Source organism: Megalops cyprinoides, chromosome 10, assembly GCF_013368585.1.
Source record: "Megalops cyprinoides isolate fMegCyp1 chromosome 10, fMegCyp1.pri, whole genome shotgun sequence".
Lineage (NCBI taxonomy): Eukaryota > Metazoa > Chordata > Actinopteri > Elopiformes > Megalopidae > Megalops > Megalops cyprinoides.
The window spans coordinates 1,464,713-1,492,120 of record NC_050592.1 but is presented as its reverse complement, the minus strand read 5'-3'; the positions used below and the strand labels follow the sequence as shown (position 1 = coordinate 1,492,120).

General features: G+C 48.2%; 1 protein-coding gene across 2 annotated transcripts in view; it reads right to left on the bottom strand.

Annotated features, from left to right (window-relative positions):
* LOC118784909 (mannosyl-oligosaccharide 1,2-alpha-mannosidase IC) overlaps window positions 1–27,408 on the bottom strand; it is a 165,812-nt gene that overhangs the window by 37,170 nt on the left and 101,234 nt on the right. For both annotated transcript variants that reach the window (XM_036539386.1, XM_036539387.1), the window contains exons 3-4: window positions 25,772–25,887; window positions 7,780–7,860 (exon numbers count right to left, since the gene is read on the bottom strand). In XM_036539386.1, the coding sequence (XP_036395279.1) occupies window positions 7,780–7,860; window positions 25,772–25,887 (197 nt within the window). The remainder of the gene's footprint in view (window positions 1–7,779; window positions 7,861–25,771; window positions 25,888–27,408) is intronic.

Sequence of the window (27,408 nt, the reverse complement as noted above, 5' to 3'; positions counted from 1 at the left end):
CTGCTGATTCCTCGCCGTGGGTTTTTTTTGTTTTTTTTTCTATCTGAGCGTGAGCGGATGAAAAGTCACATGATGTTCTTTGAGGGCTGAGCTGAGAGTGAAGCAGGACACACAAAATCCTGACCAAAAAAAGCAATGAGAGCTTCCAGGAGAGCAGCGCTAACACGGAGCCTGCAGCCTGCCCCGGTGCGCTGCACGGGCTTCAGAAAGGCAGCCACGGCTGAGATCTCCTCACCTCTCCGCTAACAAATCAGCCCCTGTGCATGCTGGGATATGGGCCATCCCCGGTTCCCAGAACGTATTGATCGTGGACGGATTCCATTTTTCAATCGATAAGCACTCGCTCTTGTTTAAAGTGAGCCCTTTTGACCGATAAACAAGTTCTGATACAATGCTATATGCAAGATCCTGATGGCTGTCTTCAATTATTTCCTGAACTACAGCGGTGGGCTTTGTAAGGGGTTTACTGCTACAATAAAACCTTACTACCTAATTGGTTTTGGAATATATGGAGCAACTATAATACGCCTGTATTCTGCTGAGCACTAGCTCTGTCTTTCCCTCTCAAAAGCATCTATTGTAAGTAACATAATATTAAATTGTCTCTGCGGCTAAAATAACTTTTCACTTGCAGTGCAGGATGGCCAGCCATGGTCCTTGTTGTACAATTGTAGTTTCTCTGGATCAATTAACACTGACTCATAGGATGACCACAGTGGCAGTGTACAGCATGTCTGAGGTTAGAACCTAAAAGCTTCTGTTGACCAGCTGAAGCCCCCTAACCATGCCATGAACCGCAGAAACACAGGCTGGCTCCTCATCCTGTCCCACACCACCCCTTTTTAACCAATCAGCGTAGAGCAGCAGGGCAAATGAGCTAATGCTGCAGGTAAAGAGAACAGGTGCAGCACACCTGACGAGCAAACACTTTAACGAGTGTTCGACGAGCCCACGCCTTAGCGAGCGAGCAGTCCTGGCTCAGGACCCCCTGCTCTGTGCCCCTGGCGAGCTGTTAACTTCAATAATGACCACTTGAACCGCGACCCTGACAGACGGGCTAGGAGAGAGTGGAAGCAGACAGCCTTAATGAAGCCTTGAATCAATGGTGGTGGTAAAGTATGCTGAAAACAGGAAGGAAAAACTCAAGGCTTCATCTCAACAGGCAGACTTCATTAAGCTTCACATAATGATCTGCCAGATTCAATTCACTGGGTAGCACCCAGAGTGGGTCAAAGTAGTATAACTGTCAAAAAATGTGTTTGCAAGAGTCAGTCTGCAGTACTGCTCATTTAAAGCTTCCGGAGTTTAACCTTGCTCTGGGACCTGGGACCGCTCCAGCTTTCAGCCTACTGGTCTAGAACCTGTTGTCCATTCGATGCAGGACACTGAGGCCTGGGAAGAGCTGGGAGATCACACAGACTTTAAAGAGCAGAGAGGATGGGAAACAGAATAAAAGAGCGGGCGCATGTATAATACAGAGCGGCGTTAAAGATTCATCAGGAATTAGGGACTTGAATACGACAAAAGCCCCATGGCCCAGTTCGTTACCGCGGCATCGCCTTCCCACGCCTCCCTCAGCCAATCGCGACACTCTATCCACCGCTGTGTGATCTGCCTGCAGGGCCCAGAGCTCGGGATTCAGGGCATCTCATCACAGACACAGGCTCCCAAACGCCTCAGGTCCAAACCAGTTCAATACCACAGTCCCCGTAAAACAGGAAAGGATAATTGCATTTACCGAGAATTACAAAACAGCTCGCTTCAAACACACGCACACACACACACACGCACACACACACACACACACACACACACACACACACACACACACACACACACACACACACACAGTCCTGCATCTGCCAAAGCAACATCGACAACACAGTCTGACAATGTGTCACAGCGTGTGACATAACCATTCATCAATGTTCTTAATGGTTCATGAGGTTTGACATCATACGTTATATAATATGGTAATGCCATGTGATGAAAGACGTATGTCAGATGTTTTCATTTGTTGTGAAGAACTTTTAATAGAACTGAAAACCAACACACCAGACCAAATACACATCACAGCAGGTCACTGGGTAATTACTACCATCTTTTAGGAAATTCGGTTTCTGAAAAGAGGACTAATGAGTTGAGCAAAAGAATCAATCCTTTGTGCATTTATAATCCCCTGAATCCTTTCTAATTCACTCAGTTCTCTAGTGGGAAGTGGTGGAAGATTTCTTTTCCAAGCAAAGCTAGAGATAATCAAATATGACAATAATCTGGTATCTTGGATTGTATGAGTATCTTAGTATCTTACTCTTTTGAACTTTTATAACTAGACGCATGTGTATTATGAAATAACACAAGCCAAACAAAACGAGTGAAGAGCTCCAGACACACACTGCTTCTAATGTGTCTTCTCCTCAAAAATTAAAACAATCAATACTATAGAGTGCAATAATCACGCTCTATTAGGCAAGAATCAGTCAGTCTGCACCAGTCCAGAACCTGTTATTAGGCTCTCTCAGAAATTACTTCAATAATGATTCCATTTTTGTGAATCACATTCTGCAAAGGTTTCTCTTTTGCTGCACGGAGGCTCCTAAAAAATCATTTTCTCATGAGAGGGCAACTGATATCTGATATCTGGAAACAACCATCGATTTTTGGAGCTGTCATGTGACAACAGAAGTTGCCATGTGACAATTCAGCAGTTTTGGAACCAAGAGATTGAGTATTGATCCTTCCTGGCAGAGGAAAGCAAACTGTGGAGCCGAAAGCTGACAGCTGCCAGAGCCGAGTCTTCTACGCACCACAGTGTTATCCTAACCATTCAGGAACTATACACGTCTTCAGACGTAACTGGGACAAAACAGCCCTCACAGTCCCATTCGCTGAGGTTTCTAACATGACATGTTGCCCTTCTAACGCCAGGAAACTCCTGACAAGCAAAGATTTTACATCCTTAATGCCGAAGATGTCAGGAATCAGACATTAGCATACTGAGAGACGGAGGAAAGCACGCAGTAAAGTTTAACTCTCCACCTGAGGGAGAAAGAGATAGTGGCACTCAGTCATGCATGAAAGTGAACACTCAGAGATTATCCAGCTGTGGCATTTGACAACAAAGATAGAAACATGGACCAAGATGCCCCAATGACTGATCTGCATGTCACTGAAGTCATGAATAAAAAGGCCACCGTCGTGGCCTAACAGCTGGTCTTAGGCACAGAGTGAGCTACAGTTGATTACTTTGGGCAAATTAGCGTAGATGCGCATGCTATTGATTTTTGATTTTCAAGGTGCTACACGGTGACAGTGACACTACATGAAAGAGATCATGAATAAAGACTGATCCCAATGCGGTGCCGTGGCGAGATGTGGCGCTCCTGTGAAGCGCGAAGCGTGAAGCACTGGCAGCTACTGCTGCTACTTCCAGGGAAACTACACCACGGCGCTATGAGCTGGCCACTCATACGGTCTCATTTATAGGCCACTTCATTTACATACTGAATACGATTGGATGAAACCCAAACACATGCATGACACTGCAGAATCAGTATACACCAGATGTTAGGATTTGCATTCCCGTCAGATAGAGGCATTAGAGGATGGATGTACAGCTCCATATGCCACACCTACTGATATCAGCCCATACGGAACTTCATTGCTCAGGGAACCAGGGGATTTAATTGAAATAAAGGGAGCTGACAAGGCCACTAGAAAAGCACAGCCGACGCGTAACGTTGCACGGCAGAAAGTCTGGGCGAGATGAAGATGCTGCACTGAGGTTCTGTCAGCAACAATCTGTGCTTCAGGGAGCGAGTTCGTAAGGAGCTCTCTACCTTCAGCTCATCATCTGAGCAGCAGGAGCATCCGATATTCAGGCCTCCTTTCTGAACCGGCTTTCGAATTTCCAGCAGACAGGACAGCGAACGCTCTCTCTGCCAGCAGGGAGGGAGAGGAGTCTCTCTCTGCCTCTCCTCCATCCTCTCTGCAGCAGCGCTCAGTGGGGCCGTGATTAATTTCGCCTGCGCCTCCAAAAACCCAATCGTGCAGTGTGGGGCTTCACACGCCCCTCCGCAGGGACAGGAAGTCCGCGATAGGAGGCTGATGGATTTCCTTCTCTGGAGCCGCGAGAGACGGTGAGGAAATATGAGACAGGGAGATGTGGGGAGAGAGAGAGAGATGGAGGTGGAGACGGAGGAGGACAAACGAATTCAACAGCAGCAGAGATGCATTCGGATCTCAGGTGGCTGCATGGGTTTGGTAGCTCTGAGTGTGAAAATTAAACTCTCTCTTTGCAGGAAGAAGTAGGTCACCCAAATAGGAAATACAATAACAGGAGAGCAGAGGAGTTGCCATGGAGATTTCCCCATGCAGACAATCAAATGACACCGGGGCCTTGTCCCTCGTGATAGTGCCCCAGACGGCAGGGGGTGCGAGAAAGAGAGAAGTTGCATGGACGTGCTTCAGCTCCGCCCACACCCCTGCAGGAGGGCGGGATCTGAGCAGGGGCGGGGCAGAGGGCGGAGCAGCAGGGTGGAGGAACGAGCCGCAGTGATTGGAGGCTCCTCTCCCTCCAGCACAGCCATATTCACCAAAGCCTACATCAGTTTTTCCCTTTCTGAGGCAGCTGCCTCTGGCTCGTGGGGCGATAGACGCGGGATTCATGGGGTGAACCTCAGCATTTAATTGCCCTGTGGTTACACACTGTGCAGACAAAAGACAGGATCGCGGCAGCAACCGTCTGCCTGCCTCCCGCAGAGAGGCGGAGTTTGATCCGGGTCGTGAATTTTATCAAAGTCATAAAATCCCCCATCTCGCGCCTCCTCGTCCTCACAGGACCGCGGTGTTCAGTGACTGAACACGCTTCTCTGAGATGTAACATCGCAGGGTGGAAACTGATGTCTGATGGCAACAAGAGTAAATCAAACGTCTGAATCACTGCTTTTAATCTGAAAATTGCAGCTTTTGACAGGAATCAGCCAGAACCTGGCCTTATCAAACAAGGGAAACAGAATCTGGAGCACAGAAACCACTTTGTGCTCAGCTTTGCCCTGTCCCACTCAATCACTGTGCATACGGTACACTTCATACAGTGACCTGCATCAGTGAGCTGCATCTTAACAGCAGACAGGTAGACCGCTCCCACAAATTCATCAGGACAAATTCAATTCCTGAAGGACCACGCACGTAGAATTTTTTTCCAAACAAATTCTCAGAGCTTGGAGGTAAATCAGCTGGAATTTACACATACCATGTCTATCAACTAAATGCAGGCAATTACACCATACATACAAGGGAATATGTTCAGCTGTGATGTGTATCGTCTGCAGGAATGTCACAAAAATGTAATGTACTGATGATGATTGGGCTAATGAAGTAATGAAGACCCATGTTTGGAACCAAAATCAGGGTACAAGGGCCCCCCGGGGACTGAGTTTTATGCCTCTGTCAGGCACACGGCCGGCCAACTCGAGCCATCTAACAAGCCCTGCACACGAGCAGTGTGACACGCGAGACAGGAAATGAGCTCGGGCTCTGTGTGCTTACTCGCCCATGGGCATTATAACGACCCTGCCGAGCGCAGGTCCGAAGCCTCAAATCCAGCCACCCTCGCACGCAGTGCAGCAGGGAGGTCCGCAGTGATCTCAGCCTACAGCTCTCCGACTGATTGCCCTACGGAACCGCAGCCCAAAGCGTCAGCTGCCGCTTTCCAAATCCTCCCTGAACGCAGATGAGCAGCCCAAGCAGAACACAACACCGCTGATTTAAATAGGGTCTGACGTACCATCTAAACTGGGCTACACAGGTGGCAGCGTTGTGCCAGGTAAAACGGGTCATGAATAAACTCAAGTAATCAAAAATATGGGCACGTTCCGACCTATACACCGTGTTCGAGGGAAACATCGTCTCTCCGTCTAGATACAAATACAATATTTCATATCAAATTTATAACCATTGCGTTCTGTTCAGTCCTTCACTTTCCCTGCCAAAACACACAGACACATAAGAATCAGAAAACGGCCCGCAGAAGACACTCCGATTACATTTTTGGAGGAGGTTACACTGAGGTTATTCTGGCACGTCCTGGTTTGCGTCCCTTCAGGAATGGCGATGAAAACGGAGATTCAGAGGCCATGTCATTAACACGTTGTAGAGTGTCAGGTTTATACCCATTATTCAACAGGGGAGGCTATTACTTCCCCCATTGCTTTAGGCTTCTGCTCTGACAGATCTGTGGAAGTCAGGCGTCCCATGCAAACGCCCCCAGCGCGTTGCACACGCCCCCAGTGCGTCGCACTCTGGCGTGATTTACGCCCCTCTCCTAACCGGAGCCGTTTGGGCAAATCGCTTTTCCCTCTCTCACCATCCCAGCCAGAGCTCAGAGAAATCCAGAACCAGAAAACAAGAATAAATCACTCTGCCGGCTCTCCGGCATGACGGATTGCGGCTCGGTAAACTGCATTGATACACCCATCAGCGGGGGCCAGGTGTGCCGTCTCCAGAGCGATCACACCTGGCCGAGTAACGGCGGGTCACATGTCACATGACCAACCTGACCGACCCTGACAGCCACGCAGGAGCTCTTTCAAACAGCATTCCTCTTGGTCTCTCACAACATCACGCGGATCAGAAAAAGATGCAAGAGCAAGAAAGACACAGAAACTAAGACCTCGACGCAGCAGACAGCAGACAGGACTGCTGCCAACAGCAGCTGTTCAGTCATCTTCCTCATGTCGGTGTGTGTGTGTGTGTGACTGTGCGTATATACAGTGTGTGTGCATAAGTGTACCTGTGTGTGGGTATGTGTGTGTGTCTGACCAAGTATAGTGAAATATTATGATGACACACTGGAGTTCTTTTTGAGAATTATTTCAATTAACCATGTCTTTGACTGCCATATTGTTTTCAGATGAAACTGTCAAACTGTAAAAACAGTCAGTAAGGCACGACAGTGTGAACATCATTATCCACCAACAAATAAGTTCACGCAAAGACTGTCTATGAAAGACATAACTGAGACAAGACAACGCTGTAGAAAAAGGCATCTGAAACGCAGCTCTTCATGCATGTGAGCGCCTGGCTGCTTCTCCACACACCAGAGAAACTGCAGTCACGCTGCCCGCCCTTTGCTCCAGACACACACACACTTAATGCTCACTGACACAGAGACACACACTTGCTGCTCAATATGGTAGTGCCCTGGTTTTCCAGTCATTCTCTTACACCATGGATTTGTGCTTCTCGCTCTGAATTGGGGACAGTCTTCTACTCATAAACACTACATTCAAATCCCACCCGTACCTCCCAATGTGTGTGTGTGTGTGTGTGTGTGTGTGTGTGCTTGAGTGTGCGTGTGCGTGTGTGTGTGCGTGCGTGTGCGTGGGGGGGTGCGTGTGTATATGTGTGTGTGTGTGTGTGTGTGTGTGTGCGTGCGCGTGCGCGCGCGTGTGTGTGTGTGTGCGCGTTTGTGTGCGTGTGTGAGTGTGTGTGCGTGCGTGTGTGTGTGTGTGTGTCTATGCGTGTCTGTGAGTGTGTGTGCGTGTGTGTGTGCGTGCGCATGAGTGTGCTTGCGCGTGCATGTGCGTGTGTGAGTGTGTGTGTGTGTGTGTGTGCGTGAGTGTGCGTGTGTACGCTGGAGTTCTCTATGCCTCATTCATCATTTGCAGTGAATCGTTTGCAGCCTTGCTCATCTTCTGGAAAACTTAAATGGAATATAAATAAAAAAGGGCTGATTCAGACGGAATCGCTGGGATAATCGACATCGATTAATCTTACCTCTGCACCCGTCAGGTAGTAGGCTGAGAGCAGGCCGCCAACATAACGGATGTTCACCTCAAACAGGGACGCTTCTCCATTCTGTAGGGAAAAAGATCACAGCACGTCAGAAATGAATTACGTTAGCCGGGATTGCACATGCCCACTGAATGAATTTCACTGCTCAATATAGCTGTCAGAGCAATGCTCCCAAGCCAGAAAGGCATAGAAGTATAGTACGGCACACTGCAACCATGTGTCCTTCCCATTCAATAAAGGAAACAACTCCAAAACACTCACTGGTGGATGCTGGGAATGTCAAGGAAGCCCGGACAACCACAGAGAGAATTCAAAAGGCTGCAGAGTGCCTTTAAAAGCAACGTTGATGGAAATTTCCTGCCAATTTTCTGGGCCATTCCGCCAAAGAGCTTATTGATCGCCAGACAGAGGTACACACACACACACACAGATTCTCCAGGTGCCCTCTCATCCATTGCCTATCTTCTCCACTCTTGTTAGTGAAGACAGTTCAGTTTCAAATTGAACACGGGTTGCGGTTTTGTTTGTAAATGGAAAGGGAGGGAGGTAAAGACCAAACGGACATTGTTTCGCCGCACCCCCAAACGATAAGAAAGAGGCTGGGGAGCCGTCTGAAGTGGACAGGGCGACCCACTCCTCACAGGGTACCACATGGCGCAAGGGCGCAGTCTGCCCCCAAATCGGGACGCTTAGGGAGGGAGAGGTGCGTGAGTTTGGGAGTTATTAAAAGCTTAATCACAGGAGCGAGACAGAGACAGCGTGCTCAGAGTGCCGTGCGGGTAAACTCCAGGAAAGCATCGGTAATTGGATTGTGTTTGTTCCCTCGCTGGTCTCTCTCACACAGCGCAAATGGAAATGAGGCGAGCGGGGGGGTGGGAGTGTGGGGGGGGGTGGCGCTTTCGGCAACGCTGTGCTCTCAAACTCTCTTTTCACGGAAAGCTGCTCACCATATGAAATTTAAATTTTCTACAAAAACAAACTCTGAGGCTAAACTGGGATCTGGTCCTAGGTGTTAATTGGTTAAAACTATCAATCATATATACACACCATATCGCATGCTGACATACAATGAAAGAAATGCTATTGAAATGTTGCTTGTTCAAAAAGCACACAAAAAGCCTAAGGAGTCTATTTCAGCTTGTGGTTTTAATGACTGCTGTGGAAAATTGCTCCGCTTTCTCATTTCTTTGCTCATGTGTGCTCTGTGATTCATCCCCCTCTTTTCAGGCGCTGGATCACAGAGACGTGGGTGCAAGATGACTGATACCCACATAGACACTTCAAGCTGACGCCCATCTAGCCCCTTATAAACAGCTCGCACCCTGAAGGCTGCAGAGTTCAGTCCGTGGTGCTGACCGCACGCCTCTCTTCCACAGATCGGACCGCACACATTAGTAACACATCAATCTGCGTTCACGCTCTTCTGTGATTAGAAACACGGCGATGCACACAGTCCCGTGGAAAGTGAGCTGTCACATAATGGAGGCCATTAAAGCAATTTGCAGTTTGTCAACGAGTCGGTGCTTTATCAGCTAACCATGGCAATAAATAATCTGAATTAAGATGGGGGGGGAATTAACGAACACAAGGGCCTCCTAAGGAGATGCAATATGTCACCGCAATTACTGCCAGCCGAAGTGGCCGTGGGTTGAGATACTGATGGTGTTTGCCGGCTTGCGGACTTCGGGAGACAGCGTTTAGCGATCTGAAGCGCCGCAGATAGCGCAGCTGTAAGTGCGTGCCAAAGTGAGCGATTACCGCCACTTTGCCGCCATTTAGCAGCCATCTCGCCGGCGCTGCCTCTCGTCCGCCGTTCCCCCGCTCAGCCCCCGTCTGAAGCTTTTAAAGCAGCGACGGATTTCCGTTTCTCTCCGAGACGATAGGTGAAGAACAGAATGTAACTTTCAAATGCTTTACGGTTTCTGAAACTAACTTGGAGCAGGCGCAGTAAATGTGGATTATACATATGGATTATACCACAATGACATTAACAGTTGTGCTACATAGTTGTGCTTCAAAAAACATAAACAAAAACAACATCTTGAATGGGGAGAGCCTTCCACAAAGAGTTTCACAAAGTAAAAGGTGAAAAAGTCCATCAATCAACCACCACCAACATCAGGCACCCGCTGGATCAATCAATCGATCGATAAATCAATAAATCCTCCAGTCAGTCAGTCAATAAACCATCAATAAATCAGTCAGTCAGTCAGTCAGCGATCAATCCGTGAATCTGTCCCTGAGACGACGGTAAGCAAAGACAGCGCCTTTCTGAAGTCAGCCGGAGACAGCAGTGCATGATGGACTGCTGGTGTCTGGCACTCTGACAGCGTTGGCATCTCCCACCACGGCACAGACGAGCAGCTCATTCTATAATGTAAGTAAGATGGCTGCAATTAGGGCTGTGGGCTGGGCCATTTGTCAGGAGGCAGCCGGGGGGGGGGGGGAGCACAGGACCGCTGCCGGACAGGCCTGGGTCACCCGCATGTGCTGCCACTGCAGCAAGAGACTCAGGATCCGGACGGCTTCCACAAGCAGCTTAAACAAAGCACGCAATCACTCAGGGATTTAACACTATTATAACAACAGCAGCAACACCACCAACAACGGTTCTAATAAAATCATAACTGTGTGATTATAATTATTCCCTTCAGCTTCATAAACATGTGGCGATAAGTCCCTTTATCCGCTACAGGTGAGTCACATCCCTGTACTGCCCTCAGAGTGGTGAGAGTGATGGAGAGTCATTCATTCATTGTTCAGATCAATGCAAGTCTATCATAGGGGAGTTAACTGTGAGATCATGACCTTTTAGTGAGGTCTCTGACACGTGGCATTTTATGGTTTAAACCCAGAGTGACATTTGATAGAGTGCAAAACAAAAAACAATCAATTCTCTCCCTCATCCCATCATTTCAACAAGTTTCATCCATCCATAACATTTTGACATTTTGTGTTCAGAGACACAATCAATCTTAATACAGATAGACACACAGACTAAGATGGTGAATATAACTACTGGTTACAGAAGTCATGAAAAACAGACCCCTTTTAGAAAATAACAACTGCTTAAATGACCATCTGTACTCCCATTTGAAAGGAGACGCCGAGGCTCCCGAGCAGCTCAGTGGTTGAGGCGCTCACCCTAAAGGCCAGATGAGCTCTACAGCATGGGTTTGATCAGCCAACGATGACCACGAGCTCAGCGTGGCGGTACACATCAGGTACAGAGACAGGGGTGGGGAGGCTGCCCAGGGTCTGCTCTTCTCACTGCTCTCAGGCACGCTGTGATTTGCCAGCCATCTACCTATCCTCCAATGAGCACACGCTCTGCTGTACTGCGCTGTGAGACTCGCAGTGAGCAAAATAGCTGCTGGCTGAGTGTGAGTGTATTAGGATTACACTGTTAGGATTACATTCATCTCATCCCTGCACTCCTGCTGAGTGCGAAGGTTGTCATGGTAAGACGAACCCTAATATACAGTCAGGGATCCCAAAATAGGTTTGTATAAGGGGGAAAAAGCATAACTTTTTTTTAAAGGAGACACTGTTTGATTTACTCTTCCTAACATACGTTTGAAGCAGTCATTAATTAGTTTAAAATGATTTTGAAATTACATCATAACTTCATGAGCAGCTCATGTGAGTGTTAAGGGCGTATGCCTGACTCTCCTCACTCCTGTCTGTGTGCTGGTGCTTGGAGCAGAACAGTGCCCCACATGGGCTCAACTTTGGAGAACTGATTTCACGTGAGAGCGCTCAACAGGAAACTAACAATCAGACAAACAAAATTTCTGAAGTTCTTCCATGCTGCAGAAATCGTGCTCACAGGGAGAGGGAAGGCACTTAAAATCAAAGACTGAAGCAGCTGCTGAATGCCACTGTTGGGGAAATTTCTGGACAAAAGAAATCTTTACATTGTGTGTTTTTCGATTGGGCAGCATCTTTTAGCATGGTGGGGTGCTTTTCAAACTTTCTGTGAACACCTCAGACTCCCCACAACCTGTACAGCAAACACCAGCCAGGTGTGCCTCCTTTTCTCCAAAAAACAAACACGTTCCAGGCAGGGTCAGGACATCCGTTATATTCATAACGAGTGAAAAATCTTGCAGAAGAAGATGAAAACAAAAAGACTGTTTGGGAGAGAGCAGTCAGTTTTCTTTCCTCCCCTCCTCTCCTTTTTGCAACAATCTGTCTGAGCATCTCATTACAGCACAGAGGCATCAGAGCAAACACGCATGCCTTGCCAAACTCCACAACACCCTGCCGAACCCTGCCGAACCCTGCCAAACCCTGCCGAACCCTGCCGAACCCTGCCAAACCCTGCCGAACCCTGCTGAACCCTGCTGAACCCTGCCGAACCCTGCCGAACCCTGTCACACCCTGCCGAACCCTGCAGAGCTCCCCCAGACCCTGATGAACCCCACCATGCCCTGCCACGCCCTGCCACACCCAGCCACGCACCATGAGGAGGGAAAGGAAGCCGCTCTTTTCCCTCCTTTAAGGAGGAAGAACTGAAACTGGGACAGTTCGGAGTGCTTTAATTAAACAGCATAGACACAAGGCCACCTTTGTAAGTGGCAGCAGGCTTAACATGTTCCCCCTTCTTTAATAGAGTAAAGCGGTTGTTTCCATTCATAAGTACTGACCTGCGTCGTGATGTAGGGTGAGAACTACATACAGCAAATGCGGCCCTGGGTTGCGCACACGTTGTAAATGCTAATGCCGTGAAATTAACATTTTAATTGTGCTACCTTGACGTTGTGACAACATGCTTACGGTGGAGTAGGTGCTGCCGCTAATAAAACAACCAGAACAGAAGGATGAGGGATGGCAGCCCTGTGCATAAAGCGCAGTGCAGCACTGCAGGGCCCTGCAGCCTGTAACCCACCAACCCAACACACTGCCACTGCTGCTGCCGCTGCCGCCGCTGCTGTCCCGGAGACGGCCCAGACCGGGAAAGAGCTGCCTCAATTTGGCTTGCCATGAAGGAGGCTACTAGAACTTGATATTTGTTGAGGTCATTATTGGACAGGACCTCCATTAGGTGGTACGTTTACTAGGTGGGGCCAATGCTGGGTGTGGCCTCTGTTGGGCGGGGCCTCTGTTGGGCGGGGCCTCTGTTGGGTGGGGCATCTTTTGGTCTTATGACTGTTAAGTGGTGACCACAGCCTTACTGAGCTCCAGCCAGGCTCTCCATGGACCTGCCTGGACAAACCCAGCAAACCCTCAATGATCTCATCATGTATAATCACTGTATCAGTATCATCAGTGTCATCAGCATGTTCAAACCCAGCAAACCCTCAATGATCTCATCATGTATAATCACTGTATCAGTATCATCAGTGTCATCAGCATGTTCAAACCCAGCAAACCCTCAATGATCTCATCATGTATAATCACTGTATCAGTATCATCAGTGTCATCAGCATGTTCAAACCCAGCAAACCCTCAATGATCTCATCATGTATAATCACTGTGTCAGTATCATCAGTGTCATCAGCATGTTCAAACCCAGCAAACCCTCAATGATCTCATCATGTATAATCACTGTATCAGTATCATCAGTGTCATCAGCATGTTCAAACCCAGCAAACCCTCAATGATCTCATCATGTATAATCACTGTGTCAGTGTCATCAGTGTCATCAGCATGTTCAAACCCAGCAAACCCTCAATGATCTCATCATGTATAATCACTGTATCAGTATCATCAGTGTCATCAGCATGTTCAAACCCAGCAAACCCTCAATGATCTCATCATGTATAATCACTGTATCAGTATCATCAGTGTCATCAGCATGTTCAAACCCAGCAAACCCTCAATGATCTCATCATGTATAATCACTGTGTCAGTATCATCAGTGTCATCAGCATGTTCAAACCCAGCAAACCCTCAATGATCTCATCATGTATAATCACTGTGTCAGTATCATCAGTGTCATCAGCATGTTCAAACCCAGCAAACCCTCAATGATCTCATCATGTATAATCACTGTGTCAGTATCATCAGTGTCATCAGCATGTTCAAACCCAGCAAACCCTCAATGATCTCATCATGTATAATCACTGTATCAGTATCATCAGTGTCATCAGCATGTTCAAACCCAGCAAACCCTCAATGATCTCATCATGTATAATCACTGTGTCAGTATCATCAGTGTCATCAGCATGTTCAAACCCAGCAAACCCTCAATGATCTCATCATGTATAATCACTGTATCAGTATCATCAGTGTCATCAGCATGTTCAAACCCAGCAAACCCTCAATGATCTCATCATGTATAATCACTGTATCAGTATCATCAGTGTCATCAGCATGTTCAAACCCAGCAAACCCTCAATGATCTCATCATGTATAATCACTGTATCAGTATCATCAGTGTCATCAGCATGTTCAAACCCAGCAAACCCTCAATGATCTCATCATGTATAATCACTGTGTCAGTATCATCAGTGTCATCAGCATGTTCAAACCCAGCAAACCCTCAATGATCTCATCATGTATAATCACTGTGTCAGTATCATCAGTGTCATCAGCATGTTCAAACCCAGCAAACCCTCAATGATCTCATCATGTATAATCACTGTATCAGTATCATCAGTGTCATCAGCATGTTCAAACCCAGCAAACCCTCAATGATCTCATCATGTATAATCACTGTATCAGTATCATCAGTGTCATCAGCATGTTCAAACCCAGCAAACCCTCAATGATCTCATCATGTATAATCACTGTATCAGTATCATCAGTGTCATCAGCATGTTGCCATGACGCAGGAAAGGTTTAGGACAGCACTGGGAGCTCAGTACCAGCTGCCTCTTATCCCTGCAGCAGACGGTAAAACATGTCACAGAATGTCACAAAGGGACACGGCATTTCCTACCGCAGCACGCCTCCGCGCCGAGAAAGGCCAGGTTCACACGGGGAAAGGGACAGGGCACCATTTCTCCATCCAGCAAACAGAGCAACTGTAAAGCCAATGTAATGAGCTCGGACCGATCATGAAAGGGACCAATTACTGCAGCACACAGCCCTCAGGTCTGCTCCTCCTACAGGACTCTCGCTGTGATTGGGATGATTCCTCTCTCCGGAGGACAGCTTTTTATGTGTCCTTCCTCCTCCCCCACCAACAGCACATAAAGGCTGGGCTGTTTGTGATGTATGGTAATCAGCAGTTTGACTGGCTTCCAAGCCACAGAGCGCCAGTCCCAGACACCAGTGCTTAATTAATGCTTCTTTTCAGTGTGGTGGGAGGCCAAATTCAGACGAGACAAAGCAGAGTGAACTCCTCACCGCTTGGGTCACCGCTTGGGTCACCCCCATTCGCCCCTCTGACAAATGCCCAAGCGCTGATTCGCTGTTACGAGAAATGTCTGAGTGCTGATTAGTCGTTGGAAGGCCCTGTCCCTCCCCATTCCTCCCCAGGCGGATTCCACATTCTCTTCCCTTTGTGACCTCATGCCCAGTTCCTGTAGGTTATGTGAAGGGTGTGCTTCCTCACGCTGGTGCCATAGCAACCACAGGGGAAGGGACAGTTGATTAAAACAGCTACAAGCTATAAACACACAAATTAATAAGGCTGTTGTTTTTCGCCAATGGGTGGATTTGCAGGACAATGGAGAGATGGGAAAAACGCAAAACAAAAAAGAGAAAATATTTCAGAGGTGAGGAAATTCCACAAGGCCTGCTGACCAAGCGCCCCCAGCCCACACAGCTGTGGCGGACGCAGGCATGGAGAGGCCAACAGGATTATACAACTCTGTCAAATTCACTGTAAGCCTCTTAAAAACTGGCCCGGGGAGCTAAAGTCAGCCAGAGACAGCAACGCTAGTGGTGCAAGTGGTGCAAGTAACAGCAGTCTCATCTGAGCGCTCTGATGATGTCATCAGAACTCAGGCACATCCCATCCAAGTGTGCAGAAGACCGCATCGTTGCTCCTTATCGTTGTCCAGTCATTGCTAAGCGTCAAGTGTGTGACATAAGGAAATGTCTGGGCCATATGCAGGCGCCTGCTGCTGACCTCTTGAGGGTATTATACAAGTTTAAACCCTTCAAAAAAGTCCACTGGACTATGGATTAAATTAAACCTGTCTTTGTATTTTTTTGCTATAATGAAATCACCTGCTCAGGGCAGTGACGGTCAGGAGTCTGGCTCACTGAATGTCACACTGTTATTGTTTCTCAGTGGGAATTAGAAATGTGATGCTTTTCTGTCTCTTCAATAACTCCAGAGGGACAATCGATAGTATCACCAGCCCTGCCATTTCAGGGCTGACTATTCCAACTGTTCCACTGAAGTCACCACTCCTCCTGAGTGCCATTCGGGATTTGAACCCGTGCACTCCTGATATGAGAGTTGGGGAATACCCTATCCCAAATGGACATGTCCTGCCTCTGAATTGCTGCTGCAGACCCAGAATCAGCGGTCTGTCCTGGGAGAACACAGCTTTGCAAACTGAATGGCAGATAAGAGCAGGCTTCTGATACCAGCAGTCTGGAGCCTCTTGCCACAGCCTACTTCAGTTAAACACATTATGACAAATTAAAATACAAGATGAAAAATTAAGCCAGAGCAACCAATGTGATTACAGTAAATTACAGCTCTGCTTCCTCGGGAGGAAACAATGTCAAAGCAGCTGCTTCAGCGCAGGGGAAGCCCACGTCTATCCGGGAGCAAAGCAGGAGGCATTTCCACAAGCGTGAACACACACTCACACAGACAGGCGTGCACACAAACACACACGTACCGTATACACACTCACAGACACGTGTGCACATGCGCACACAAACGCACACATACCATACACACACACACACACACACACATACCGTACACACACTCACAGACATGCATTCACATGCACACACAAACACACTCATACTAAGACACAGCTCTCTGAATGAGGGTCAGGGGTAACCCCTCTGCCCTCAGAGGGTGCTGGGGAGCCGTTACACCCTGCCTGGTGCAGCTGTGTGACGTGCCTGAGCTCGGACAGGAAGTGCTCAGCCAGGGTCAGGGAAGAGTGGATTCTGCCCCGGGCCAAACCCGGCACCGCTCTGAGGACACCAGGCCTCACACTACTCTCCTCCCCATTCACCTGAACACCTGAGCACTAGAAGACCTGAGCACCTGAGAACCTGAGCATGGTCATTTAAAGCACATCAGGGCTGCAGGCTGATTCTCATATGGAAATGAAATGTATTGTAATAATCTGACACATATGTTGTTCAGCCCAATAATGATATTACAAATACAACTGAAATATAAAATATGTTAAATATATTACTATATAAACATTAAGATACATTAATGTACATCATAAATATAATATGCAAATGGAAGCCATTTACATATTGTAAATATATTTATATGAAAAATATATTCTCTAAAATCTTTTCTCAATGTATATTTTTTGTAGGGGTGGACATGGGTTTATGTATGTCCAGTAGCAGAGCTATACAGGGATTCAGCAGAGAGCAGAGGTTTAGACAGCGGAGAGAGAGAGACACGCTGTTGGGGCACAGCGCTGGAGTGGAGCTGAGAGCACAGATCATAACCAGGCCTGGAGACACAGAGGAGAGAGCAGCACTTAGGGTTAAGAGGGTTAACAGGGTAAAGACAGTCAAGTGCAGAAGTGAGGAGAGCAAAGAGAGAGAGCAACAGCTGCATCAACCGACCACAAGCAATCGATACGGGAAAGATGCGCAGAGCTGGACCCTCCTGTGAATGAACACAGAGCTCCAGATACAGCAGGAGCCTATGGAGGCAGGAGAGGGGGTGGAAACAGGAGAAATCAGCCAGAGGGTAGAGGAGAGGGAGGAGGAGGAGGAGGTGCAGACCCAGGAGAGGATGGAAAGTGGGAGAAATGAAAAGGGTGATGAGGAGGGAGACACATAGCAGACAAACAGAGGAAGCGAATAAGGCATTCAAAGGAGGAAATGAAACGGAGTGGACCACGCCTACCAGGAGAGGGAGGAGACTGGGAGCTCACAGGCAGGTATTACGCAGCTCACTGCAGCCTCCACTGAGCTATGGCCAGCAAATACCAGAATCATGCAGTTATTCTGAAAGTAGGCTGGCTGCTTGGCATTTTTGCTGTATAATTTCCAGGGAAAAACAAGAAGGCTGATTTTCCTCCGGCTCTCATCCAGAACACACTGTTTATTCACCAAGGGGAAAAGCCGGATATCCATTTTTCACTGCTTTTTTTTCATCTTAAAAAATAATTTAAGCGACTGTAGTCAGTCCTTGGTTTAAACTTTTAAATTCACACCTTTAAACAGAGTACTGGATTTGAATGAGATGTGAGGGTTGCTCTGGGTTACAGAGGGGTAATCGATTTCTGGTTCCCAGAGAACTGAGGCCTGCTGGATCCGAGCCTTGGGGGAGGTACCAGGCTGGTGATGCCCAGCTCTGTCATACAGGACCGAGAGAGGGGAAATCTGACGGATCATCAGCGCTGTCCTGCTGAGACATCCACATAACGTCCGCACGCCGAGAGCTTTGCGTTTGCTTACCACACTGCACCGGCTGAGACTGAAAGAGTTAGAATATTTCACCGCGAACGTCTGCATCCCACGGTGTAATCCAAAAATGAGAGGCTGTGCTGGAGAGGAGACCGACCTCTCCTGACCTGGAGTGGAGAGCAGCATTTATCCGACTCAGTTGTCTGACTGCAGCCCCTTCCTAATGAATACCTATCAGTCTTACCAATAAGCAGGTCTCAGACTGCTATGGGTTTATTTTCCATCACAGACCGTGTGCTATTTTTACTCACAGCGACGATTCAATTAGCAGTTCATCAGTTTTATCTTAATAATCTTAACTCACTGTTTCACCAGGTGGGGTACGTTGAAACCTGCCTGCATTTCTTACAATCTTTGAAAATAAACTAGACTTGGTCTGAACTGGATCTATACGATCACGTTTTGGTCACGGTTTCTTTGCCATTTGCATCTGCCCACAGAGCCTTTCGACCATGCCTGGATTCCCGTCATGCCCCTACCTGAGGATCACCCGAAGTCGTCTCACGTGCAGGTGCACAGTGCTGAGGGCCTCTCATTGGGACCACACAGAACCTGCATTGCTGATAAAGGGGAAGTGGGGGGTACAGTGGTAAGAAGCAGGGTTACTAACCCTGAGGTTCAATGGGCTGCTGCTGTTGGACCATTGGGTAACAAGCTTAAAATCAATCGCTTGGATCAATACCAGGCTGTGTAAGTGGATAACATGTAAAACTGTATGCTATGCGAGTTGCTCTGGATACAGCTGTCTGCTAAGCAACAGATCAAAAACCCTGCTGAAATGCAAGCCCCTGCTAATAGGCGGACATTGTCGCAGAATGGACCACAGTGTCAAGCGAGGTCACGCCAGAGCCAGTGAGTCTCCAGACCCCTGTCCCCGCTGTCCAAGGTGCGAATCTGCCATCATCCAATCTCCACTTCCCACTTGCTAGTCCCCAGTAGCCTTATGAGTCAGCCCTTTGTCTCTTCCTCTTTCAAGAAAGATTTAGGAGAGAAATCTCCCCGGGCCTGGACAGCAGTGAAATCTTAAAAGTCTGGAAACACACTATTTCTCTCTAATGGCTCCTGTTGGAGCCGTTTTCTGGCTGTGTTTTCCACGAGGCGACGCAGGTGTTTATGATCCGTCTCCTGCCCTGGTTTACGCCTCCGTGTAGGCACTCTGTGGCTGTGTCTGAGAGAAACACACTCCTCCAGCCCTGACACAAACCCACCCCTATCCTGTCTCCCAGGAACACAGCTGGCTACCTGCACATGTCCTAAGGGATGCAATCAAATAAAGACACCAGTGTATATTACACAATGTTACAATAATAACTGTAATATTGTTGTAAATGTTATAACATGCTGTTGTTGAAATATTATATTATATTATATTATATTATATTATATGGAACCTGTCCCTGCATGCGTAATGTGTCTTGTGTCGCGTGGTCTATCCCAGAGTGCTCTGATAATCTCTGCACAGTGCAGTCCATCAGCTTCATCTGGGGCTGCTTGGTGTGCTGCCAAAACAGACGTGATACCAGAGGGGGAGGGAGCCTGGGCTGTGAATACCCCCCCCCCCCCCCCCCCCCCCCCCCACACACACACACACACACCCCCACACCCTCACACCCGAGCTGTTCCTTCGGCCCCTTGTCTGCCCCTTAGTTTCACTTGTAATTCTTTGGAAGTTACTTCTTGAATTTCATTTTACTCAACTTTAGTTTAGTGCTTGTGCTACTAGTTTTATTTTTTTGTATAAATATGTTTTTGGTTTACTATTATTTAGATTCTCTGCTTTTTGATTTTATTTTTTTGTTGTACTGTAACGTCAGTATTGTTGTTGTTGTTATTACTGTCATCACTGTTATTAATATTTGATAGTTAATATTGCTAAATAAATAAATGTAAATGTAAATATTTAAATGCAAAACATAAATACAAACATGTCAGACAAGGACAGACAGCCTCTGTGCTATGGATCCATAGTCCTTAGTTTTCGGAGGCCTTTGAACCAGCACCTGAAGAGGACGCGAAACAAAAAGTTATTCAAAGTCCCTGAAGTAATCAATACCTCCAGCAGAGAAATCAGAACCTGGGGTAGAGGCAGAAAGCGCTGTCATTCTCTGGGGCTGCGGTCTGGGCCGCTGTTCGAGCTTAAAGCTGGGTTTCAGGAGTCCTCAGCCAGCCCGATCGACTCTCCTTGAAGGGGCTCCTGTTTTGTTTGCTGATGTGTGCTGTGCCGTGAGAAGAACATTCCGGGGCCAGTTTGAAAACTTTATCGACAGCGGCAGCCTTGCAGTGGTGCAGCAGTGCCACAGTTCCTCTGTAGGTGTGTTAGCGAGGCTCATTTGCATCGATTGCGAACGGACTGAAAATGCCAGCAGCCCTGCACATATTGTTCCTCCCCTTCCCGCCCTCCTCAGGAAAAAAAAAAAGATTGATTTCTGTAGTTTTTCCTCAACAAGTAAAATCAACAGCGCTTACACATTTCCTGTGGGCTTCGTCGTTCTCTCATTTTGACTGTTGCATCGTACATTTTTTTTACAAGATTCTAGCACCAAAAAGGCAACAGAATGACCCCCCTCTTGGCCATAAACAGGCCAGGCTCTGCCCCGTGGAATCATGGGAAGGGACATCCCCTCTGGCAGCAGAGAGGCCTGGGCAGTGGGAGGGGCCCCAGGAGGGCTGTGGCTGAGAGGATGGGGAAGATGATCAGTAAACAGCTTCGATTTTCTGCCCTGACCTGGATCACACCAGTCTCATGCCTGCGAGCTAGGGCTAATTTCCCAGAAACCCTTGGGGCAAATAATCTGTGGGTGACCTAAAGAAAAAGGTGGCAACCGCCTGGGGAGATGGTTTGGCAGCCACAAAACGAGGACAGGAGAAAGTGCAGGACTTTGCAGAGTGCAGGAGTGCAGAGGGGAGGTTTGTGTGTGTCACGTCTAAAGTCTTCCCCAGGCGCCAGTATGGGCCAGATGGTTCCTCCACATGCTCACTGAGGGGGCAAGCCAACCTCGAGAGGGTGCCGACTCTCTCCACAGCGCCCCCCCCCTTCTCCTCTCTCTCCCTGCCCCCACCAGCTGCTTCACATGTCTGTCTCCTCTGCTGTGTAGCACATATGACACTCGACATTTGACAGGAGCATCTGGCAACGGACGTTAGAAGGAAGCAAATGACTCTGGACATCAGAAAGGAGACTTCCCTCAATACCTGCTGCCACAGGCCATTTGCCCGATAAAAGGCTAAACTATCTCTGAAACCAAAGCTGGCCAGAGATGCTGTGAGGACTTTGTCCCCTTGGTCCCTGAGGAATGTGGGGACGGTTCTCAGAGACAGTGCCTGTCTTTCCTCCCAGAAGGCAGTGCACGCTCCCCTATAGATCCAGGCCTCTCTCTGACGCTGTTCGTGGTGAGCAAGTCCGCGGTGAGCGATGGGGATGGAGCCGTCATCTCCACTATCGCAGCTCCTCCAAGAGCTCATAAATCCTTTTTCATTTTCTCTGCTAAGACGGCTTTGGACAGGAGACCTTCCGCAGACGAAAAAGGGCCACTTTCATAACCCAGGGTGTTCTCTTCGTATGCGGAAAGCGAACAGCTTTGCAGGGGTTCAGTGAGGAGAAACTCTCAGCTTCACTCCTCTTTCCCGAGACGCTCCGTTACCCCACGGAGGATGAGAAAATTCAGTTGTTTGTGTTCTGTCTTCGCGAGCAGAGCCAGGCAGCCAGGCCCTGGGTTTGCCTGACTGCAGCCCAGCTCTCCGAATGAGCAGAGCACCTGACGGCGGAGAGGGCCCTCACCTGAATCTGTGATGAGCAATTAAAAGGGATTAAGCCTGTGCATTTCATTATGGCCCTTCAGGAGGCCGGCAGGGACGTTTCACTGTTTTAATATTTCTGCCAATCACCGTGACGAGCCGGCACGACGCCGGGCCGGCAAAGCCGGCGCGCGCCCAAAATCTAATCAACGATGTCATTTCGCATCAACAGTTTCAGGGGCGTAAAGAGGGAGGGGGAAGCGCAGGAGGAAAACGAGAAAGAGGAAACGGCACAATCAAATCAGAGCGGTAATAGGGAAATGGAGCCGGTGGGCAGAGTGTGCAGCGATTATCCTTCAGAGAGACGCGGTGCACGGAAGCCAGGCCTTGCGCTGAACCTCTGTGCAATTAGAGAGGTAAAAAAAGGAGCAGTTTGATTAAATTACTTTCCCTTTAAAAGCACCTAAATTAGTCTGTTTATTTTTTTTCAAAGCAAGAGGGAAATGTATTTTATTGAGCAGATTAATTTATGTGGACCAAAAAGGTATAGAAAAAAAACTCACCATGCCAGGCAAAATCCCACTCCCACCTCCCAATCCCCCCCACCCCAAGCTCCATCCCCCATTTCAAAGCTGCTGTTAGCTTAGTATTCCTGGCAAGAGTTAGCGATCAAAATCTCATTGTGGATTCTGCTCATGCACAAAGTTCTTTTGGAGACAAATCCAACACACGTCTAACAAGACCCAGCCTTCACCTCCTCTGAGGAAAAGCTGGTAACAGCCAACTATTCCCAGCTGAAAGGAGACTTCCCTACTCCACTCCTCTGCTGACCTCACACCCATCTCCACAGCTCCGAAAAAATCACAGCGGCCAGAAGTTCACCTTCCCCGACAGGCAGCAGGTATGAAGCAGCACTTTTGAGGCAAAATGATCCTCTCGCAGAGACAGTTATTAAACATTAATTAAGGGCATTCAGACTGGAGGAATGCCACAATGCCAGCCTCTGGTTTTTGCGTATGAAGCATCGATCTCAGAGATTGGCTGCAGGATATAACAGGTTTAAAATGGGAAGATCGCAGTAGCAGCGGCACAACCTGAGAGTTATACAGACATGCTGTCTTTAATCTATCCCTTTTCCTCCCTTTGGATGGTGAACCGGCACACACCCAAAATCTGATTGGTTCTCTGGGAGGCAGAGAGGGAGCACAGCGCTGGGAGCAGCGCAGCTTTCTCTCCCGAATCGAGGGAAAAGCGGGCGCTCCAGCTGACGGGAGAGCAGCGAGCGATCGATCGCACTCCCGGGCCAGCCCGTAAATCTGCCGGGCGAGGCTTTATGACAGCAGAGCAGATCCTGGCAGCCATTCCTCACGCTGCCATTACGCGGCTTTAGCGCACTGTCAGCGCTGACGTACAGCAGCCTGCACCAGACCCGGCAAACCTCTCCCTCACACAGCCCTGACGTACAGCAGCCTGCAGCAGACTCGGCTAACCTCTCCCTCACACAGCCCTGCTGGCCGAGGCCACAAAGGGACACTTCCACTACTGCCAGAGAGAGGGCGCTAGAGAGACAGAGAGACACACCGGAGGGAAGGGACTCGGAGAGATGAGAGGGAGAAAGGGAAAGGGAAAGAATGAGACAAGGGGGATAAGAAAGAGAGACAGGCACTGAAAAGAGAGACAGGTCACAATGAGGGAAAGAGGGAAACAAGGGAGAAGACAGATACAAAAATACTGGTTTTGTACTTTTGTGTTTTTCTGTAGTTTTCTTATTTATACTTTCCTGTTTCACTTTGAAAGGGTGTGTGTGTGTAGGGAGAGGTGACCTATATGTTCATGCCCAAGAATGCTGCAGCAACACTGGATAACTCCTATCATGCTAATGCAGCCACGCTGTATCCTGAGATACGTGAGAAAAAGGGAGGGGGTGACAGAAAGGAGCACAGAAAAAGAGAGAAAGAGAGCAAGGGGAAGAGAGACAGAGAGAAAGGGAGAGAAAGGGAGGAACAGAAAGAGAAAAAAGAAAGAAAGAGAGTCAGAGAGAGAAAGGGAGAGGGAAACAGAGAGAGGGAGGGAGAGAGAGAGAGAGTGACAGAAAGAGAGAGAGAGAGAGCAAGAGAGGGTCAGAGAGAGAGAAGGGGGAGGGAGGGGTTGGTCTGCTGACACTGCAGGACCTGTAGCACTGCCCTTCGTGATTACCTGCTTAATCTGTCCTGCTGTCAGAGGGGGGGCTCTGCCCTGCAGTCCTGCGCCGGCCCCTCCTCGGGGGGGGGGATTCACCCCCTCATGAATCACACTCACACACACATACACACACACACACACACACACACACTCACACTCACACTCACACTCACACTCTCACACACACTCTCACACACACTCTCACACACACTCTCACACTCACACTCACACTCACACTCACACTCACACTCACACTCACACTCACACTCACACTCACACTCACACTCACACTCACACACACACACACACACACACACACACACACACACACACACACACACACACACACACACACACACACACACACCCTGACAGGTATGGAATGAGCCATACAGCAGGAACAGGGGGGACTGTGATTCATGCGTATGCCGTGTCATGGTCATGGGGGAGATATGTATTTCGATGCCTCAGTGTCTTCCATGTATGTTTGGTTAATAGGAATTATGTTTAATACAATGGCGCGCTTACAATATTCCTTCCTGTATGACTAAAAAAATACAACAAAAAAGAGAACATTGCTGAAACTCGGTGGCGGTTGGAGAGTAAGACAGAGACAGAGCTGAGAGGAAGTGAAGCTTAGCTGAGTGGAAAAGGCTGTGCGCTGCGGCTATCTTTGACGCTGCTTCCCAATCAAGATATCCATGCATAAAAATAAACAAGCGCAGGACAGCTAAAAAGGAGGAGGACTGTCTCCAGCAGGGCCAATCCTGAGACAGCGAGGCATCACACGACCCGAAACAGTGGGGTGACCGCGAGCACCAATGAGCACAAAGACGCTCCGCCTGGCAGCCACGCGCGACCCCTCTGTACCCCCACTCTGAGCTGGCACGGCCCCCCTTTCCCAGCTCACACAACGAGTCCATTATAGCAGAGTCTCTCATTCAAGAGGCTGCCCTCTCCCCTGTGTTCATTAAACCCAGAGTCACCCCCCAAGCCTCAGAAACACACAAAACAACTCCATCAAAAGGCTGCTCCACACTGCTGCCGGCCCGAGGGGTCCCCTCCGTGCGGAAATGCCCACTAGAAACTGATTCTTTCAGGCAAACTTCTCGAGTGCCGGATGAGAGCGCTGGCTAAGCTGCTGAACAGCTTGAAATCGGTAACTAAGCAGGAGGTATTTGTGCAAACTAAACCGGGGAGGTTTGGGGAAACAAAAAACAGGAGGAAAGCAAGAGGTCTATGAAACTGTGCAATGCTCCACAGGGGAGTGATGTGAGCCAATGGGAGGGCTGCGTTAGCAGATAGGAGGAGTGTCACGAGGGCTTAGTTCATGGAAAGGAGGAATGCTGTAAGGCAGTGGGAGGTCTCCAATAGAAAAAATCAGTAGAAAAGGAGAGTGCAAAGGGCCAATGAGAGAGCTCAATCAGCAGAAAAGGAGAGTGCAATGGGCCAATGGGAGAGCTCAATTACTAGAAAGGGAGAGTGCTGTCAGCCAATGGGAGGGCTTGGTTAGCAGTTAGCCTCTTACCGAGTTGAGGTCCAGGTTGTTCTGCACCCACTCCTTGGCCTCCTGGAACTCGTCCATCAGTCCCATGATGTAGAGGGTGTCCAGAGAGTCCACAATAGAGGCCCCCCGCAGTCCGCCTGAAACAAACAGGGTCACCACACAGTCAGTCAGGGTGGCCAACCATAAAACACCATGGGGTTTAAAAGAGAGCACAGGGAGAGGTCCGAGCACAGCCTGATAGGGCCTCCGTTTACATTACATTTAGTCATTTAGCATTAAGCATGCAAAGTGCATCTAATAAATTTACAGGAGTAACAGAGAATGCTGAACACAGACGTGCACATCCGAATGGGCCTCCGTCTCTCTCACGGTGCTGGCATCACATTATTACATTATTACATTATTACACACATTACTGTCATTTAGCAGACACTCTTATCTAGAGCGACTTACATATGTTACAATTACATAGTATTCATTTACTCAGCTGGATATTTAACGAGGCAGTTGTGGATTAAGTACCCTGCCCAAGAGTACAGCAGCAGTGCCCCAGCGGGTAAAAATGAGCCAGCAGCCTTTCAGTTACAAACCCTGCTCCTTACCGCTATGCTACACTGCCGCCATAATCACTGCTACTGTAAATACAATGCTGCAAATACAAATACAGGTGCGATACATTCAAACACACAGAACTCCAATATCACATGCGAGCACTACAAAGATTCCCTAGTTCAGGTTTAGGATGGAGCAGGTGAGCTGGTTAATAACACTTCGCAGAGCACCTGCATGTTTCAAGCTGTGATCCTATCCTATGGCCTCTAAAGCAGCAAAAGACCGTTGTTAGGCAACTTGTTGGACTCACTGATTGCTTCGATTAAGCGATATTCGACGCCAAACCTGAGAAACTTTGGTAGCTGGCTCCATGCTCAGTCTGTTTACGAGAGTGTTTTCCCCCCTCAAGTGCCTACTTTTACATGCACTTCATTTACACTTATTAAATCCCCTTCAAGACCTTAATGAGAAATGTTCAGTGGCTTTCATTTAATGCTGAAACATTTAAATTACTTTGCTGGGATTTTTTTTTTTTTTTTTTTTTGCTAAATGAAGTATGCAAACAGCACTGTGACGGAAGGTGTCGTGAACACAGAAAGCAGCTTTTTATTGGATTTTTGGGGAAGAAGGCAATCCAGAGGAGAGAGGGAGTGGAAAAATGACACTGGCACAGCAGACATATTGCACAATGGTAACATGTATATCAGCTGCTGTCAGGAGAAAGGCTGGTGACAACCATCACAGCTAACAGCTGAATTTGACTTCCTGATTAATGTCATTATGAGAGTGTGTGGGCGCTGTTCTGATTCAGAGGGGAAGAGGTGAGCAGTGCTGACAGATCAGGCACAAACAGCACGCATTCTAATATGAGAGGAACCTGGCCAGTCCATCACGAACGCATATCAGGTGTTACACCTTCACACGTTTAGCCTAAACACATTCCAGGCAGCTGTTTTAAGAAATATTTTTAAAGGAGAGAAGGAAAACTGTGGAGGAAGGACACTGAGGTGGTCTTCGACGTTCTGTTCGTGTTCTAGTTTCTTACATAACGGCCTCTGGTTCTTTCTAGTGACGAGAGGAAAACAATCCCGGAGGCGGCCTGCGTT